This window comes from Rhinoderma darwinii, chromosome 2 (genome assembly GCF_050947455.1).
Source record: "Rhinoderma darwinii isolate aRhiDar2 chromosome 2, aRhiDar2.hap1, whole genome shotgun sequence".
Classification (NCBI taxonomy): Eukaryota; Metazoa; Chordata; class Amphibia; order Anura; family Rhinodermatidae; genus Rhinoderma; species Rhinoderma darwinii.
The window spans coordinates 422,101,210-422,120,166 of NC_134688.1; the positions used below are offsets into that span (position 1 = coordinate 422,101,210).

General features: G+C 44.5%; 2 protein-coding genes and 1 long non-coding RNA gene across 3 annotated transcripts in view; 2 read left to right on the forward strand and 1 right to left on the reverse strand.

The window, feature by feature from the left end:
* NEK8 (NIMA related kinase 8) overlaps positions 1–18,957 on the forward strand; it is a 234,362-nt gene that overhangs the window by 200,280 nt on the left and 15,125 nt on the right. The window lies entirely within an intron of this gene.
* LOC142743489 (uncharacterized) overlaps positions 1–18,957 on the reverse strand; it is a 63,358-nt gene that overhangs the window by 6,187 nt on the left and 38,214 nt on the right. The window lies entirely within an intron of this gene.
* TRAF4 (TNF receptor associated factor 4) overlaps positions 4,680–18,957 on the forward strand; it is a 38,885-nt gene continuing 24,607 nt past the window's right edge. Inside the window, exon 1 of the mRNA XM_075854283.1 lies at positions 4,680–5,098. Coding sequence (XP_075710398.1) covers positions 4,956–5,098 — 143 coding nt within the window. The 5' untranslated portion in view covers positions 4,680–4,955. The remainder of the gene's footprint in view (positions 5,099–18,957) is intronic.

The following is an 18,957-nucleotide window of genomic DNA, read 5'->3' on the forward strand; positions in this document are numbered from 1 at the left end:
CGCAGGGCCGCCATCAGGGGGGTATTAGGGGTACTGGTGTGAGGGGCCCGGCCAAACCTAATTGAAAGGGGGGCCCGGCAACTGCCGCGACATTCTTTTGTTAGGAAAAAACGGGCCCCTGCAATGGGGCCCGTTTTTTTCACCAAAAGAATGTCGTGAGCTGCTGCTGCTGCGGGCCCCCTCCCCTCGTCATGGGGGGGGGGCGTCAAAAGGTCCGCCCGCGCGCGCAACCAATTGCACACACAAGGAAACTCCCGCGCGTGCGCACTCGCGAGCGCGCACCCACGAACGGCCGCACTCGAGACCGCGCGCGCGCGCACCCGCGAAAGCCCGGAAGCGCGCACCCGCGCGTGCACCCGCGAACGAAGCGCGCGCAGCCGCGGACACACATGGACAAAACTTACCTGGAGCCTGGCTGGAGGTGAAGGACTGGACGTCTGGACCGAAGACCTCGCCTGGAAGACATCGACGGAAGAGGACTGGAGTGGGAGCAGCTCTTCTGACACAGTGAGTAAATTATCTCAAAGTGCTTTTTATGTATGGCCCTGTTCACACAGTATTTTGCAGGCAAAAAAATATCTGCCTCAAAATTCCTTAAAGAATTTTGAGACAGATTTTGACCTGCCCACACAATCTTGCCGCGTTTTTTTGCCGCGTTTTTTGCCCGCGGCGATTGAGGACAGCAGACAAAAAACGCAGCGAAAAATGCATTTTCTGCCACCCATTGATTTCGATGGGAGGTCAGAGGCGGAACCGCGGCAAGAAAGGACGTGCTGCTTTTTTTTTTTTCCGCGACTGGCTCCCATTGATTTCAGATTAAATCAATGGGAGGCGGTTTTGAAAGTTTTTTGGTGCTGATTCTGACGCAGCGTCCGAGTCAATATCAAGGCCCAAAAACTCTGTGAACTGGGCTTTATTGTTAGGGCTTATTCAGACGAACGTGTAATACATCCGTGCAACGCGCGTGATTTTTACGCACCTCGCACGGACCTGTGTTAGTCTATGGGGTCGTGCAGACTGTCCGTGAGTTTCACGTAGCGTGTGTCCGCTGCGTAAAACTCACGACATGTCCGATATTTGTGCGTGGTTGGCGCATCACGCACCCATTGAAGTCAATGTGTGCGTGAAAATCACGCCCAGCACTTCCGCAGCAGTATAAACTATGAATGAAAACAGAAAAGCACCACGTGCTACAAACATCCAAACAGAGTGTCATAATGATGGCGGCTGCGCGAAAATCACGCAGCCACACATCATACGCTGCTGCCACACGGAGCTTTTATGGACCTTTTGCATGCGCAAAATGCCACGTTTTTTGCACGCGCAAAAAGCACACGCTTGTGTGAATCCGGCCTTAGGGTAGGAACACACTAGGCATGAACACTGCCGATTTTATGCAACACATTTTATTGTGGAAAATCCGCAGCGTATCACAGTCGCAGCAGAGTGGATGAGATTTAAACAAATCTCATTCACACGCTGCAAAAAAAATTTACCTGCAGTGTGGCTTTTTGCTTTTTAAGCCGCAGCGTGTCAATGTATTCTGTGGAATCGCTGCTCCTCTGTTGCAGAAATGCTGCGGTTCTGCCGCAAAAATCACAAAATGAGAAAAAAAAAAAGGTACTTTTTTAAATTTATAAAAAGTTTAGACTTGCCCCGGCCGTAGTCCTGGTGACGCGATCCTCTATTCTTAGCGCAGCCCGGCCTCCTGTCATGACGTTTCATCCCATGTGACTGCTGCAGCGGTCACATGGTCTACAGCGTCATCCCAGGAGGCGGGGCTACGTTCAGAAGAGAGAGATGCGTCACCTAAACTACGGCCGGGGTAAGTCTAAACTTTTTTTTCCCTGCAGGATTCTCGCAGCGGACACGCCTCACGAAACCTGCGCCACTATTTGGTGCGGTTTTGCTGGCAGAATTCCCTGCGGCTACCAGGGCGGATAAGCTGTGTAGTTTTACTCAGCATATCCGCCTAGTGTGTCCCTTATGATGTCGCTCCTGGAGCTGCTGCCTGTCTCTAAATAGGCAATTGGTCCAGTAGAATTGGAATTATTTTTTTTTTGTGAACCAGCTTAAAAAAAATACAAAACTTTTGTGTTAGGGCCTGTTCACATCACCGTTCGCTTCCATTCCGGGGTTCCGTCTGAGGTTTCCGTCGGGTGAACCCCGCAACGGAAAGTGAAAGTAACAGCACAGTTTCCGTCACCCTTAGCGCAGTCGACTACGCTATTGATTCCGTCCGAAAACCAGCCGGAATGGTGACGAATGGAAACCATTAGCGATGTTTCCGTCACCATTGAGATCTATGGTGACTGAAACGGAAGCTGTGCTGTCACTTTCACTTTCCGTTGTGGGGTTCACCCGACAGAAACCTCAGACGGAACCCCGGAACGGAAGCGAACGGTGATGTGAACAGGCCCTAACACAAAAGTTTTGTATTTTTTTAAGCTGGTTCACAAAAAAAATAAAATTCCAAATTCTACTGGACCAACTGCCTATTCAGAGACCGGCAGCAGCTCCAGGAGCGACATCATAAGGGACACACTAGGCGGATATGCTGAGTAAAACTACACAACTTATCCGCCCCGGTAGCTGCAGGGAATTCCGACAGCAAAACCGCACCAAATAGTGGCGCAGGTTTCGTGAGGCGTGTCCGCTGCGGGAATCCTGCAGGGAAAAAAAAGTTTAGACTTGCCCCGGCCGTAGTTTAGGTGATGCGTCTCTCTCTTCTGAACGTAGCCCCGCCTCCTGGGATGACGCTGTAGACCATGTGACCGCTGCAGCAGTCACATGGGATGAAACATCATGACAGGAGGCCGGGCTGCGCTAAGAATAGAGGATCGCGTCACCAGGACTACGGCCGGGGTAAGTCTAAACTTTTTTATAAATTTAAAAAAGTACCTTTTTTTTTTCTCATTTATGATTTTTGCGGCAGAACCGCAGCATTTCCGCAACAGAGGAGCAGCGATTCCACAGAATACATGGACACGCTGCGGCTTAAAAAGCCAAAAGTCACACTGCAGGTCCATTTTTTTTTGCAGCGTGTGGATGAGATTTGTTCACATCTCATCCTCTCTGCTGCCACTGTAATACGCTGCGGATTTTCCACAATAAAATGTGTTGCATAAAATCCGCAGTGTTCATGCCTAGTGTGTTCCTACCCTAAGGCCGGATTCACACAAGCGTGTGCTTTTTGCGCGCGCAAAAAAAGTGGCATTTTGCGCATGCAAAAGGTCCATAACAGCTCCGTGTGGCAGCAGCGTATGATGCGTGGCTGCGTGATTTTCGCGCAGTCGCCATCATTATGACACTCTGTTTGTATGTTTGTAGCACGTGGTGCTGTTCTATTTTCATTCATAATTTATACTGCTGCGGAAGTGCTGGGCGTGATTTTTACGTACCCATTGACTTCAATGGGTGCGTGATGCGCCAACCACGCACAAATATCGGACATGTCGTGAGTTTTACACAGCGGACACACGCTGCATGAAAATCACTGACAGTCCGCACGGCCCCATAGAGTAACATAGGTCCGTGCGAGGCGCGTGAAAATCACGCACGTTGCACGGATGTATTACACGTTCGTCTGAATAAGCCCTAACAATAAGGCCCAGTTCACAGAGTTTTTGGGCCTTGATATTGACTCGGACACTGCGTCAGAATCAGCACCAAACAACTTCCAAAACCGCCTCCCATTGATTTAATCTGAAATCAATGGGAGCCAGTCGCGGAAAAAAGAAAAAGCAGCACGTCCTTTCTTGCCGCGGTTCTGCCTCTGACCTCCCATCTAAATCAATGGGAGGCAGAAAATTTATTTTTCGCTCCGTTTTTTGTCTGCTATCCTCAATCGCCGCGGGCAAAAAACGCGGCAAGATAGTGTGGGCAGGTCAAAATCTGCCTCAAAATTCGGTGCGCGGTTCCAGGCGGTCGCGGGTGCGCGGGCGGGCGGTCACGGGTACGTGCAGTCGCTGGTGGACGCATGCGCGGGCGGTCGCGGGTGCGTGCTTGTGGACGCGCGGGAGTTTGCGGATGCACGCGATCGGTCACGCGGGCGGTGTTTGACGGCCCCCATGACGAGAGGGGGGGCCCCGCAGCTCACGACATTCCTTTGGTGAAAAAAACGAGCCCCATTGCAGGGGCCTGTTTTTTTTCTACCAAAGGCAAGTTGCCGGGCCCCCCTTTCAATTAGGTTTGGTCGGGCCCCTCACATCAGTACCCCTAATACCCCCCTGATGGCGGCCCTGGGTAGCATGATATAGTGCTGGACGGAGTACCGTTAACAGGCGGTGCCACGGTAGGGGGGCCCAGAAAATGTAGCTGTATGGGGCCCTGAAATTCCTGATGGCGGCCCTGCATACACGCACACACATTTTTACACATTACCACAAATTGCTCGGAGGAATATTTAGGGACTGTCCCTCCAAAAGAGGGATGTATGGATTACAGCAAGGAAGAGTTGTTGGCAAATGTTTTGTTTTATAAATATTACAAATAAATGATATAATAAACGACTAACTATAGAAGCCGGGATGCTGGGTGTTGTAGTGCCGGCTGCAGCTATTCCCTGTCTGTCAGTGTCAGCTCCTCTGTGTATGTTGTAGACTCGGCTCTGCAGCGCCACCTGTCGGAAGGTGGGCAGTGTGTCCGGCTCAGTCTCCTCCCTGTAGCCGTGCGGAGGAGGGGCGGGCAGGGCTGGATGTACCTTGAGCAGCTGAGCTGGAGCAGACAGAGCAAGTGCTGGGAGACGGCTGGAGGGAGAGCCGTGTCTGGGGAGAACACACGGGTCCTGCCCTTTGCTGCTGATATTTGGATGCCCCGCGCCCTGGTCTTGGAGGTGGCATCTACTTTATAGATGTCCCTAGTCCTGGGGGGAACTGACAAGTGACACGGGCGACCTTGGACGTGCCAGCCGCCTCCCTCCTCCCCTGTGATCGTTGTGCTCTTGCTGTTACAAGATGCCAGGCTATGATTACAAGTTCCTGGAGAAGCTCCGGCGCAAGGTTATATGCCCACTATGTGGCAAAGCAATGAGAGAACCTGTGCAAGTGTCCACCTGTGGGCATCGCTTCTGTGACACCTGCCTGCAAGAGTTCCTCAGGTAAGCAGGAGGGGGAGGGACTACTATTGTGGTGACAACTCTTTAGAGCCCTTTCATTGTGCTTATGCCAGTCTGCCCCTTGTTATGCCCTGCTGCCATGTCATTGCTTGACCTGTGTCACCCATTCTCACAGGCTGTCACTTTCCATACCTGGTATTTGTACAGTGGGCAAATACTGGACCATATACAATTTTACATTTAATACAACCAATAATGAACCCTGGTAATGTGAATTGTTGCATTTATGATACCAATCCAGCCGAACGCAATTTTTTTTTTTTTAATTTATGGAAAATGTACTGATCAAAAAATATTGGATTTATTTTTATGGAAAATTGTCATTTGCATGGGACGGTCGTCAGCAGAGCGCGTGGATATTTGGGATAATGGGAATGGATTTCCCTGCGGGGGTCATTCCCTCCATTACTAATATCCTTCATTGGGCATTGCTCTACTTTTTTGGGTAATAGTTGTATGATAGAAACATTTACTGATAAAACTTTTGTCCAATAAATTACCTGACCAAGGAACCAATCACTTTTATTACCGTAGATGATCAATTCTCTTCCGGATGGTAATCCATTATCTTTATGTCTATGGGCAGATTTCCACCTGCCAGTCCGGTAATGAAATATTCTGTTCCAGTAAACCCTTCCCTGCCCTCGGGAATTATTGTTACGGTTGTAGTTGGAGGCAGGTTGTATGAATGTCAATGCAAAGATGTGAATGGAGCAGCAGGAGGTTCATTGTGTTACATTGTTGCTGGTTGTCAACAAACACAAGACTGGAAAGTGTATGTGTTGTGATGTGAAGCAGGGGAAATGCACATCAATGTGCTGGAAATAGTGAATAATGTACAGAACAAGGGGCTCTTGTGCCCTTCACCTTAATCCTTTGTTCAGATCCCGGCTGCCGCTTACAGTCAGGAGGATTTTCAGTGTCCTCAGCTCTTCTGCTGCTTGTAAAACTGCCAACATCCCTCATCTGTGGTGCCAGAGCTATTCCCCGGGCACACTACAGATGCACCAACATGCTCGCTGTGTGATTTCTCTTATTCACTTTTCGTAATAATCAGTTTTGACTGCAAGCTCTTGTCATGCCATGTGATGTAAACTCTGGTTACATTACGTGCTTTGATATATAAAAGGCAAGCATGGCATGCCAGGGCATAAAGATGGGCACAAATTGATTGCCACCGTATTGCTATAAAGAAGGGTTTAAAAATGTACTCAAACTTTGCAGTGTATAGTGTACCGCCAAGAGCAGATCTTAAGGACCAAGAGTTCGGGGCAGTGTATGTTTACATGCCCATGTCCATATAGGTGGCTATAAGGATATACTCCATTGATCTCTACCCAGTAATGCGTTCTTATAACAGACAATGCAAACACAATTAGTTCTCAGAGAGAACGAAGAGGTCAAGCGCACCTAGCAGCCATTCCAGTCATTTAACCCTATATGTCCAAAGTGGAATACCCTTCAATTTGTATCAACGTAATTACAGAATGATGATCCAAATTTCATTGCAATGAGAACAGCATATCATGAGTTAATTATCCTACTCTTTTATATTTCCTGATCAGTGTTTGTTTGTTTTTTCTCTTCATCATATTATTCATACCTGACCTAAATACCAGCATTGGGTTATAGTTATGTAACTTGTCTTTGGATCAGCGCTCACCTATCAGGAAAGAAAAGTTCCTACAGCTTTGAACGTAGACATGTAGCCGCATGCCACGCGTCATTAGCATTAGAGTCACCTGCTGGTCTGTAAATTTGTCCTAAGATATAGCAATGGTCAGTCTTTGGGGGATGGGTGGGAGACACTCCGTGTATACGCAATTATTCATCAGTGGTTGGATTTACAAGGTGTGGATGTATGGCGTGTGGGATGTATTGATCGTGTAAAGTTTGAGGCATGTTAGGAGTGAGTAATACTACAATCTTCTTCTCTAATGCTTCTCCGGGATCCACCCATATGCCCCCCAGATATACACCTCATGCTTAATGTTCTCAGGGAGGAGGAGAACACTTTCATGCTACTGATATCCGCTCCTGAAGAGTTACCAGTGTGTAATCCTTAAAATTAGCATTTTCACAAAACTTCTAATGACATTAGAAAGTTTGACATCGGTTCTGTTTCCTTTCCTTCTGATGTTCTGAAAAAAAAAATCAATTACATCTTTATATTGTAAATTCTAGTTGTGATGTGGGATCGTGGTGTCGATCAGGGAAAGCGGTGAAATCTGCACGTATTTACGTTTTAGGTTTTGGCATGAATTTCCCCTACTACAGTAAAATAAGTGCTCCATCGATCCTGAGGGAGTTAACCAGGATCGCTGTTTGGCCAACAGTTTTCTTGTCTATGACCAGATAAATAAAGACTGTATTAAAATTCTCAATACCTATAAGTATATGTGAGGACATATCAATAGCCAAGAAAAAATAATACTACAAAGTACATGTGTACCATGCAAAATTCAAATACTTTATTAGAATTGTCATAAAAACAGATTAGCCATCAAGACCTAAAAATAGACATACAATTAAAATACTATAGTGTGGTGGTGAGTAGGGACTACAGAAATTACATACAATTGTCATACAAACAGAATAAGACGTAATGCAGCATAAGTAAGCTACACGGAAAAGCAAATTACATGTACTTGGGTCAATTATGAAACTAGAATACAATTTCATAAACCCCAGGATATAACCAAACATGAGGGCCCTGGACAAAGTACCAACCCGTGTGCTGCATGATGAGCCCAAACACAGTCACCACACTAAGCCCTGACACGCGTTTCGCCGTCAGCTTTTTCAAGGACCCCTGTTATGGATAGATGGATGGAAGCCACTGTTATGCAGACGTGTCAGTCTACATTTAACATATACATTGGTAGCTTTTCATGGTGTATATTTTAAACGTAGGCCAAAAACGTTATGTGAATGTGGCCTTTAAGAGATCTGTCACATATTTCTTCTGTCCCGTCTAAGGGCAGCATAAGGTGCTGTCACTTTTTAGGTAATAAGTAGTTTCTGAGTTTTTAGATCTTATACTTGCGTCCGGGGCTGCAAGCTTGAGTACTTGTATATTCATGTATTCACGCTCTCCCCGCCCTCCAGCCGCTGATTTGACCGTTTTCTCCCTAGGCATAGTAATAGGGGCGGAGGGAGCATGAATATATGAATATACTTGGACTCTAACGTACCTAAACACTTAAAATCAGCGTCTGTCACTTGTTTAGGCCAGGATCACACGCAGCGTTGATGCAGATTTTGTACTTGCTACAGAAACAGAAATTTCTGCAACAAAATCTATAACGTGTACAGGGGGCCTAAGGGACCTTTTACGGGGTCTGATATGGGCAGTGAAAACGAGCGCTGATCAACGAGACAGGTCATTGATCGGCGCTCGTTTGCTCCTATAACAAGGAGTAGTGATCGGTTATGTATGGGGAAGAATGCTCGTTACTACGATCGCGCGTCCCCATACATTTCCATTATGTCGGCAGCACGTCTCCATGTTTTACACCGGGAGATGTGCTGCCAACTAGCAATCTTTTTTTTGGGCTGCGTAAACTTACAGATCAGCCGCTGAACAAACGTTTGCTCGTTCATCGGCTGATTATTAACCTTTTTACACCGGACAATTATCGGGAATTAGCGTTCATAGCTGGAACTGTAATCCGCTGCAAATTTTCATGATGGAAAATCTGCAGCATTTCTGTCCCGTGTGAATCTAGCCTAATTGTGTCTAGAGTAGCCAAAGGGTATAATTACTATTGTGGCAATAAAACGCGATTTGACTGCGCCGTGTGAATATACCCTTGTTTTCCTGAGCATGTAGAATCCCTTTAAGTACTTTACAATAAGGTGGTGTCCTACTTGCAGATAAATAGTTATATAGTAAAGTGTTATTCTACTGAACATAGTGAATAGCAGAGATTCAGTACTTTCTAGTGTCACAGGACTGATGTGAAGTGGTTAGTCTTTGTAGGTGGTTAGACCGCTTTGATCACTTCAAGTGTCCCCTAAAAGGGATCTGCCATGAGGTAGCAAAATTATGCATAGCTGCACTCCAGGTGTACCAAAAGCATTCTGCATACCTGCCCTGTATTTCAATTCATGAACAAACACATGCGCACACACACAAATACATATACAGACAAACACACAAAATCTAATACTAGTTGACTGCAACCCACTTAGTTTGACCATATTCATTTAGAAAACGCTTATAGTGGGAATGTCCCACTATAAAAGCAACATTCTTATACAAATAAAAAAAAATTGGCTGCACGTAAACAGTGACTAGAGTCACATGCTGTACCCAGTGATGTCATGTCAAGTGGTCATGTGACCCCTTCCACTAATGGCTCTAGTGCTGTACTGAGCAGGGGGGTACGGTAAACATTTTAATGTCTTTCAAGAAAAATAACTATATCCTCTTTAAACTGTTCATATTGCATTATACTAATCTGTTTGTAGCATTTTTATTTATTTTTTTACTCAGAAGGACTTAAATGTTGATTGTAGACTTCTAAGTGGATTCCTGTGGTTCTTTTAGAGGAACGATTTTTGGTGAAGGCCAGGGCTGATAGTATTCCCACGTCATTTGGTTGATGAATTTCACTCTGAGCGGATCAGTCCTGTTTATCATCTGCCCTGACTCCTTCCATCCAATAGAAAATTCTCTACTCTCCTATCCTCCACTTTCAACACCAATAATGCAATTACCGATACTAAACAGAAAAAAGTCAAATTCAGGATGCAAGCCCCGGAAAACTCAATCCTACATCAAATAAAGAAGTTGGATCTTTGTTCATCATGCTGTGTTTCGTCTCCTATACCCGAACCTTTATAAAGTATTGTGACTACAGGAAGGTTTTTACCCTAACCACTCGGTAGCCACTAATAACCAATAAAGGTCAGAGCTATTTTCCTAATTATGTAAATTAGGTGGACGCTGTTGTTAGATGAATATAATGGGACGCACTGACTACGAATAACACAGGATTCCTCAAAACTTCAGCGTTGGTCCTTTCAAAGATGCCTCACATTCTTCACTCTGCATGGGATTATTAATGAAGCAGAGTTCAGGGAATATAAATATGTAGTTGCTCCTTTGCCATCCACCACCTCTATATATGATGTAGAATAATCCTTTGGTAAATCTACAGAAGTCTATTTGGGAATGGCATAACGAAGGCCCTGTTTATATCATGTTTTTACCCTATGTTTAGCGCGTATGCTAAGTAAGCTCCCGATGTACACACTAATTGTGTCTATAGGGCTATGTTCGCTTGACTGAGGACAAAAGATCGTCTTTTTGACCTCCGTGGAGTTGCTTTACGTCTGTATACCCTTTTTTTTTTTTTTACGGTATGGAATAGCGTAGTAAACTATATCCTTCCATACTATAGTATCCCACAACGTTAAATATACCGCACTGTAATGTATGCTGCACGTCACAGGCATCTATTAAATGTATACATGAAACGGATGCCATTATCGCCACTTTAAAAAAATAATTGAATTGATGCGCAAATCACGCACCGCACACAGTTGTGCATCCGTATACGGTGCGTGGTTTTCACGCACCCATTGACTTCAATGGGCGCGTAGTTGCGTGAAAACGCACCAATGTAGGAGATGCAGTGAGTTTCACGCAGCATATGTGAACGGCCCCATTGAAATCAATGGGTCCGTGTGCATGATTCCCATGCGCAGCACACGGACGTAGTTCACGCTCGTATGAATGGGCCCTTAAATAGATCTCATAATAGTCTATGGGAGGCAAATGGCGTTTAATGTATACATTGAGATCTTTTTCCAGCATATTCGGTAAACATAGGGCAAAAATGAAATATTTATAAGAATCCTTCTCCTGTAGCATCGAGGGTCTTTCGATATGCAGCGCTGCCACTATACAGATCCTTCTTCAGGGAATAAACACAGACTACAGGCTGTAGTTGGCTTGCAGGAAAGCTGTGGAGATTTTATATTCCCTGCTTTATTATAGGAGTATTTGCTCTGGTAAAAGAAGCCATGCCGATAATAACTCTATATTAAGGATTGTTGTTTAAGCTATTCCATATAATATTTGTGTAGATTCATCAAAGGTCAAGCTGCTCTTCAAAGCTCATTCCCTACTGTACTTGAAGTTCTTGTTATTACCCCTTGTTCTGTTTTAAGTTATGTGAAACCGTTCAACCTGGGCAAATATTTGCACATTTTACCAGCTAGTTCATCCACATGCGCCGTCCTTTGAGTCGAACTGGCTCCTGCCTTCCCTTTACAAATTTAACCCCTACGAATGTCTTCAGAATGATTGTGTATATAAGATGAATATGTTCAAATGAATGTTCTAATAATTACAAGTAGGGATGTCACGATACCAGAATTTGGACTTCGATACCGATACTTCGTGTAGTATTGCGATTCTCTATACCAAAACAATATTTTGCTAACAATAATCTAACAAAAAACCAAGTTCTTCCGTTTTCTGATGTGAGGCACGTGATGTGATGAATTTTGAACCTCCATGTGCCTCACATTAATAGTAATTAACCCCATCATGTTTCTCAGTCATAATGGACAACTTTGGGTTAATGTGCGAGGTACATAATGGGGTTAATTACTATTAATGAGAGGCACATGGAGGTTCAAAATTCAGAACACCTCGTGCCTCACATTAATAAGTGAAAGAAAGCAGATTTTATTTTATAACAGGGTAAACCTCACAAATGACGCTATAAATTTGTTATTACGGTCGCGACGAATATGGGTATATTTTATGTATTGAGACTTATTGTAAAAAATGTGTGTATTTTAATTTTTTTTTAATTTAAGATTGCTTTTATACTTTTTTTAAAAATTTTAAACTTTAATGTACTGGCATATATCTATCTATATGCCAGTACATTAGCTTGTGTACTGATCATACACAGGCAGTTGTTAGGACATAAGTATGTTCTAACAACCGGAAATATGGTCAGACAGCCCTGGGGGCCTTCAATGGACCCTGGACTGTCTGACCATATGTGGTATGTCCCTCGATTGCGTCACAGGGATTCCCTGTGATGTAATCCAAAGGGCATCCCCCTTCTCATTTATCCCTTCAATGCGAATAGCGGCGGAGATCAGAGGCTTCTCTGATTTTCCCTGTTAGAGCGGGGCTGCGGCTGTGTAACACAGTCATTGTCCCGCTCCTGACAATAAGTGCGTGCGGTCAGCTTGAGGTGATGCGGCCGGCGCTGCACTAATGAGCGGCTGCGCCGGCACTGAAAACAGAACATGGGGGGTGTTTTGCAGTGCGCCGCCATGTTCTGTCTTTTTAGTGCCGGCAATCAATAGTGCAGCGCTGGTCGCATCACCGCATGCTGACCGCGCACAGACTTCCCAGGACTCAAGAACGGGGAAATGGCTGTGTTACACATGTATTACACAGCCTCAGCCCCGCTATAACAACATTCGTGTGTTACTATACTAAGCTGTGCGGCCACACAGCTTAGTAACGAAATACATGAATTAACGGTATTGAACAGCTTGAGGGTGCACGGTATCGAAACCGTATCGAAGTTTCGATCTATCGTGCAACCCGAATTACAATATGAACCATGCCTCCTCCCTCATAATTGCAGAATAGTATGACTGATACAGTATATCACACATGGGTAGAGTGTCTGCAGAACATCTCTGAAGATCCTGCTGGATTGTCTGCAGAACATCTCTGAAGATCCTGCTGGATTGTTAAACTTGTACGTTAATGATCCTCTTTTATTTGGTTCCTACTTCTTCCTGTCTAGGGTAAATAAGACAATTCCCAATCTACATTGACAACTAACCATTTACTGTAATTTATCTTCTAGTGCATAGAGCATTAGCTGTGGAAGGAAATGATGCATTAATGTAACTTAGGCATGGCACTCAACAGAGTTTGAACGGCATCGATGTGCAGCTCCGTCGTACGCACTGCCTTGTGAATGAGCCCTAAAACTGACCCTAGTAAAAATGATACCCTGTTTCTCTCAATGGCGGTCAGACTAGGCATTAAGCGCATGCTGTTTTATTATGTGAATGCCATTTTGCTTTTAATGCTATAGGCTCATCTGTTTTTCCACCATTATATTTCTAGTGAAATAGAGCTTTGTAACATGTCCCATAAAAATGTACTGATGCGTCAACCTGGTTGGTAATAAAAGTGTTTAATTGAGGGTAAAAAAAAACAAAATCCCTAATGCTGGGTTCCCACGGGTCGGATATGCTGCATAAAAATCACGCAGCGTATCCGACCTGGAACCCGCAACACCTTCCGTCTGAAAAACCGCACCACAAAATTTCTGCTGTGTAAACAAGCGCTCATACTTGCCCCCTCCTTTTGACTTCCGCTCCGGCCTCCTACAATGATGTTGCAGGACATGCGACGCTGCAGCCTGTGATTGGCTGCAGCGGTCAGATGAGGGCGTTCTGGGTAAGTATGATTTATTTTTATTTTTTCTGGAGTTGCAATTTACGCAACACTTGGCTTTCTGTTGCAGGTTTTTCATCCCCATTGCATTCAAACAACACAACAAAAAAACAACAAAAATGCAGCGTAAATTGACATGCTTCAGAATTTAATTCCGCACCACAGGTAAGTTTATTAATGTTTACGCTGCATTTTTTTCCCGCAACGTGGGCATGAGATTTACTAAACCTCATCCACTTTGCTGCTACTGCAAATGCTGTGGAATTTCCACACGCAATTCAGTTGTGGAAATTCTGCAGCGTTTATGCTACGTGGGAACCCGGCCTAAGGCTGGGTTCACAAACCGCGTACATTTTACACTGTTGAAGTGACCTACAAATCTGCAACAAAATCGGCATGTAACGTCTGCTGCATTTTGTTGTGGATTTTATTAATTGCATTGAATGAAATCTGCTGCGAACATCCAAGGCGTTTCCGCAACAGATGGGGCATGCTGCAGATTTAAACATTGGCAGCATGTCTACAACAAATCTGGATGGAAAATCTGCAGCAATAATTACACTATGTGAACGTAGCCTAAGGCTCTTTGTACATCAGCAGATTTCTACCCGTAAACATGCGATCATCGACGATATAGCACGTTGCTCGACGCTCGGTTATATCCATATACACGAAGCAAACATTGGTTTGTATGGTGACAATGAGGTCATTCGTCCTTATACACTTTGCACAGGTTACACAGGCAGATGTGCTGCCGACATCGATGACCTTTTAATACCACATAAAAGAAGCGATCACCTGACACCGGAGTGTTTGCTGATTTGTCAACTGATCACTGACCGATTTACCTAGATTGTACTATACATTGTTGTGCAGATTCCGCAACGAAAATTCTGCAACGGATACTTTATATGTGAGTTCACCTGAAAAGTTTAATTACATGCATCAAGAATGTTGGGTCATGCCATACATTTTGAAAACCTGCCTCTTTCAAGCCATTATCTTAGGCCACAATCATTTTCTTAAATTTTTTTTAAGTATTTATGGGCTGATTTTTGGTCTTGGGGAGTGTATTTATCTTTAGGCCTTATTCACACGAACGTGTACGTTTTACGCGCGTAAAAAATGCAGCAGTTTTCCTGCATTGCAGTTCCGTGTGACAGCCATGTACGGTGCGTGTCTACGTTTTTTACGCACGTATGTCACGCGTTTTTTCATCCGCAAAATAAACTGAAGGAGGTGGTTTTTCTTTTTCTCATCATTTCTTTACCAACTGTTGCGTAAATCACGCACAGCACATGGAAGTGCGTATGTGATTTTCACACACCCATTGACTCCAATGGGTGCGTGATGTGCAAAAAACGCACAAGTGTAGGACATGCAGTGAGTTTCACGCAGCGGAAACACACTGCGTGGAAAACACTGAATGTTTGAATGGCCCCATTGACTTGCATAGGTCCGTGCGACGTGCGTTATTTTCACGGACGTGAAATACGCTGTGTGAATTAGGCCTTAGTCTGTGGAAGAAATAGAAAATATGCGAGCACTTCCTTGAGAATGAGGAGAGATGGTGTCATTCAAGCACTGCTGTTAAATTTTCATACATGGCTAATTCTGGCATCTATACGGTCCATAAATACAATGATCACTAATTCAGATTGTATTTCTAGAAATTCTTTGTTGTTGATCATTTATTTATGATCATCTTTGGCTGTATATTTAATATTAGGAGTTAGTGAAATGGCTCTTGAGATATTTAATGATGTGTTCTACGTATTGGATAAGCAGAAGGCTGAGGATAAGAGCTGCATAACCATTTATTCCATCCCTCCCCCACCTTTGTCTAGGGCCTGATGAACATCCCCTCTCAATCCCTGACTTCATTAAGTGCCACTTGGCTGACACACAATGGCTGCTGCGCTGTGAGCGACATGGGGAGGAGTTGAATATATACAAGAGAAGGAGGGGGAGGCTTATTTAACAGCTGCTACTCATATTGCTGCCTGTGCACGTGTGCGCTAATACCCCCAGCTCACCCATAGGCTCTTTATACACACTTGTCAGTCTGATTAATGCGTTTCCGGACAGTTGTCTGAGATTGTGCATGGGGTGGGAGTATTCTATTCTGCTGGTTCAGCACAGACACTTCTACTATCTGTTTACGCTTTAGTACAAATCAAGTGGCCAAATGCGGAGGATGCATTTTAGATTTGCGTAAACATCTCTACAGAATATTATTGGTTGCTACCATAAAAAGATAGCAACATTATATGTCTATGTATGTGGTGACGCATCGACAGCCCCCTCATAACTAGACAGATCTGCTGTTTAGGGCTCTGGGAAAGTTGGGTGACAATTCTTAGGCCAGGAACACACACACACACACACACACACACACACACACACACACACACACACACACACACACTTTTAATGCAGTTTTTGAGTGTGTTCACATCGGCGTTCGTTTCCGCTGAGGGGTTCCGTCGAGCTAACCACTCAACGGAAAGGCAAACTGAAACTTCCGTTTTCCTCACCATTGAACTCAATGATGACGGAAACCTAGCTAATGGTTTCCATCTGTCACCGATGTGATAAGGTTTCGTTGTTTCGGACGGGATCAATAACGCAGTTAGGCTTTTCTTTATACCTTTCCTGCTCTTTGGATCCACTTCTGGTTTGGCTAAAAAAAAAAAAAACGAGCCAAAAATGGCATTAAAACGATGTGATCCTGGCCTTATGCGACCTTTAAATAATAATAGTTTAAAATTTAGTTTTAGGTGGAAAATTCGGTAATGAATATCGCACAAGCCAATTGTATTGGGACCTATGTCTACGGTTATTGCTTGACCTGGATAAGCCTGCTTCATTGCCTGTCCACTATGATATGAGCAGTGAAAACCACCAGAGCAAGAGGCTGGTCACATGCAGCTCTGAAAGGGTCTTTTCAATTGCTTATTAGATCTTCTTTAGGGCCCATTCACACAAACGTGAATTTCGTCCGTGTGCTGTGCATTAAAACAAAGCACAGCACACGCTCCCATTGATTCCAATGGGGCTATTCACACGTGTGTTTTCACTCAGCGAGAGTCCGTGGCGTGAAACTCCATGTCCTACATGTACATTGAAGTCAATGGGTGCGTGAAAACCACGCACCGCACATGAATGCACATCCTTTGAAAAAAAAAAAGTGCTTTTCGAGTGCGTGAGAAACTCATTCCACTCGCAAAGCACACTGATGCAATAACGCAATGCACACGGACAGATTTACGTGCGTAAATCTGTCACGCTCTTGTGAATACGGCCTTAGGCCTCATGCACACGACCGTATTTTTTCCCACCCGTAAATACTGGCGTAAATACGGGTCCGGTGTCACACGTATTCTACCCGTTTTGCACCAGTATTTACGGACCCGTGCCCGTAAATATGGTTCCGGTGTCACCTGTATTCCACCCGTATTTACGGGCATGTTTTCGATGCAAAATTGCACTGCACTAATCGGCAGCCCCTTCTCTCTATCAGTGCAGGATAGAGAGAAGGGGCAGCCCTTTCCGAGGTAAAAGTAAAAGAAATTCATACTTACCTGGCCCTTGCCTTGGTGACGCGTCCCTCTCTTGATATCCAGCCCGACATCCCTGGATGACGCGCAGTCCATGTGACCGCTGCAGCCTGTGATTGACCTGTGATTGGCTGCAGCGGTCACATGGGCTGAAACGTCATCCAGGGATGTTGGGCCGGATGTCGAGAGGGACGCGTCACCAAGGCAACGGCCGGGAGACCGGACTGGAGGAAGCAGGAAGTTCTCAGTAAGTATGAACGTCCTTTTTTTTTTTTTTTTTTTTAACAGGTTGTTCTATATTCTGATCGGAATTCACTGTCTAGGGTGCTGAAAGAGTTACTGCCGATCAGTTAACTTTCCCCCCCCCCCTAGACAGTGACTATTTACTGACGTCGCCTAGCAACGCTGCCGTAATGACGGGTGCACACATGTAGCCACCCGTCATTACGGGAGCTCCATAGACTTCTATGGGCTGCCCGTGCCGTTATTACGGCCTGAAATAGGACATGTTCTATCTTTTTCAACGGCACGGGCACCTTCCCGTAAGAAAACGGGAAGGTACCCGTGGCCAATAGAAGTCTATGAGCCCGTTATTACGGGTCATAATTACGACCCGTAATAACGGGAGTTTTTATGGTCGTGTGCATGAGGCCTTAAGTGGAAGTTTTTTCTAGTAAAATTGATGCTTGTGAGTTTTCCTTTCAAAAGGTAAATTGTAGGCTCATTTTTTGTACCGATTATACAATGGGGCAAAATAAATTCCCCATAGGAATTCCCAGATATAAATAAAGTGCATTCTCACCTCAGAGGAACATGCAAAGATATATTTTTTACTGGAATGAAACCTTCTTTAGACAAGGTCAAGGAGCGAGGAACCCCATGTATAGATAACCAGACACATTGTCTTCAAAACAGAGATTCCTAAAATGAATCCATGGCCTTTGGGGAGAACTGCCTAGCCCTGATATATATTAATCCCACATGGCACATCTCTCAAACCCTCCTCCTCTATATTCTGGCTGTGTGCACCAAGCGTGGGGAGCAGGCCCTGTCTTGTGGAAGCCTCAAGTGTTGAATGAAAGCTTGAGGAGCATTGAAGGGACCTGCTCGAACCTGCCCTTATATCTGCAAAGAACTTGACATTGATACACATGGATGCACTTTATGCTTATAAATATCTGCGGAGAAGAAACCACGGCAATGCTGTATATCAGTCTTTCAGCGGAAGACTTTATGGTTCCTTTATTCCCACCTAAGTAGTCCGCCTATGTTTTTCACTATAATCCCATTTTGTGTTAACTCCTTGTTCACAATCTTTGTTGCTTTATTCTAAACAGGGGAGGGTATTTGTGTCTTTGTAAAAGCATCCATTGAAGCCTAGCAATCATGACGTAAGCAATGTCTGCAGGATTTGATGTCTTTGCAGAAGAAAAGCAAGTATTGAAAAGATACTAGCGCGTGTCAGCTGAGATGGTATTTTTTTTTGTCGTAAAAGGTGGCGTCTTACAAAATATAGTGGTCAAATTGTGTAAAGGTGGTCAGATAGGAAAAATGCATGTGAATTAAGGGTTTCAAAATGATGCTATGTATTGGTGGCAGATTGATACATGGGGCCTCTACTGAAACGCTGCATGCATCTGATTTTATTTTCGGAGGCATACGTCCTTCTTCTTTTTTTTTTTTTTTACTGTTAAATTCTGTTCAAATCTTACTGGAAAAATGTGTGCCATGTTCCATCTGTACAGAGATTTTCTCCCCAAGACTACATTGACAATGTGCACACTTGCGTGATTGATGTAGGAGGAGAAATTTTTGCAATAACTGAT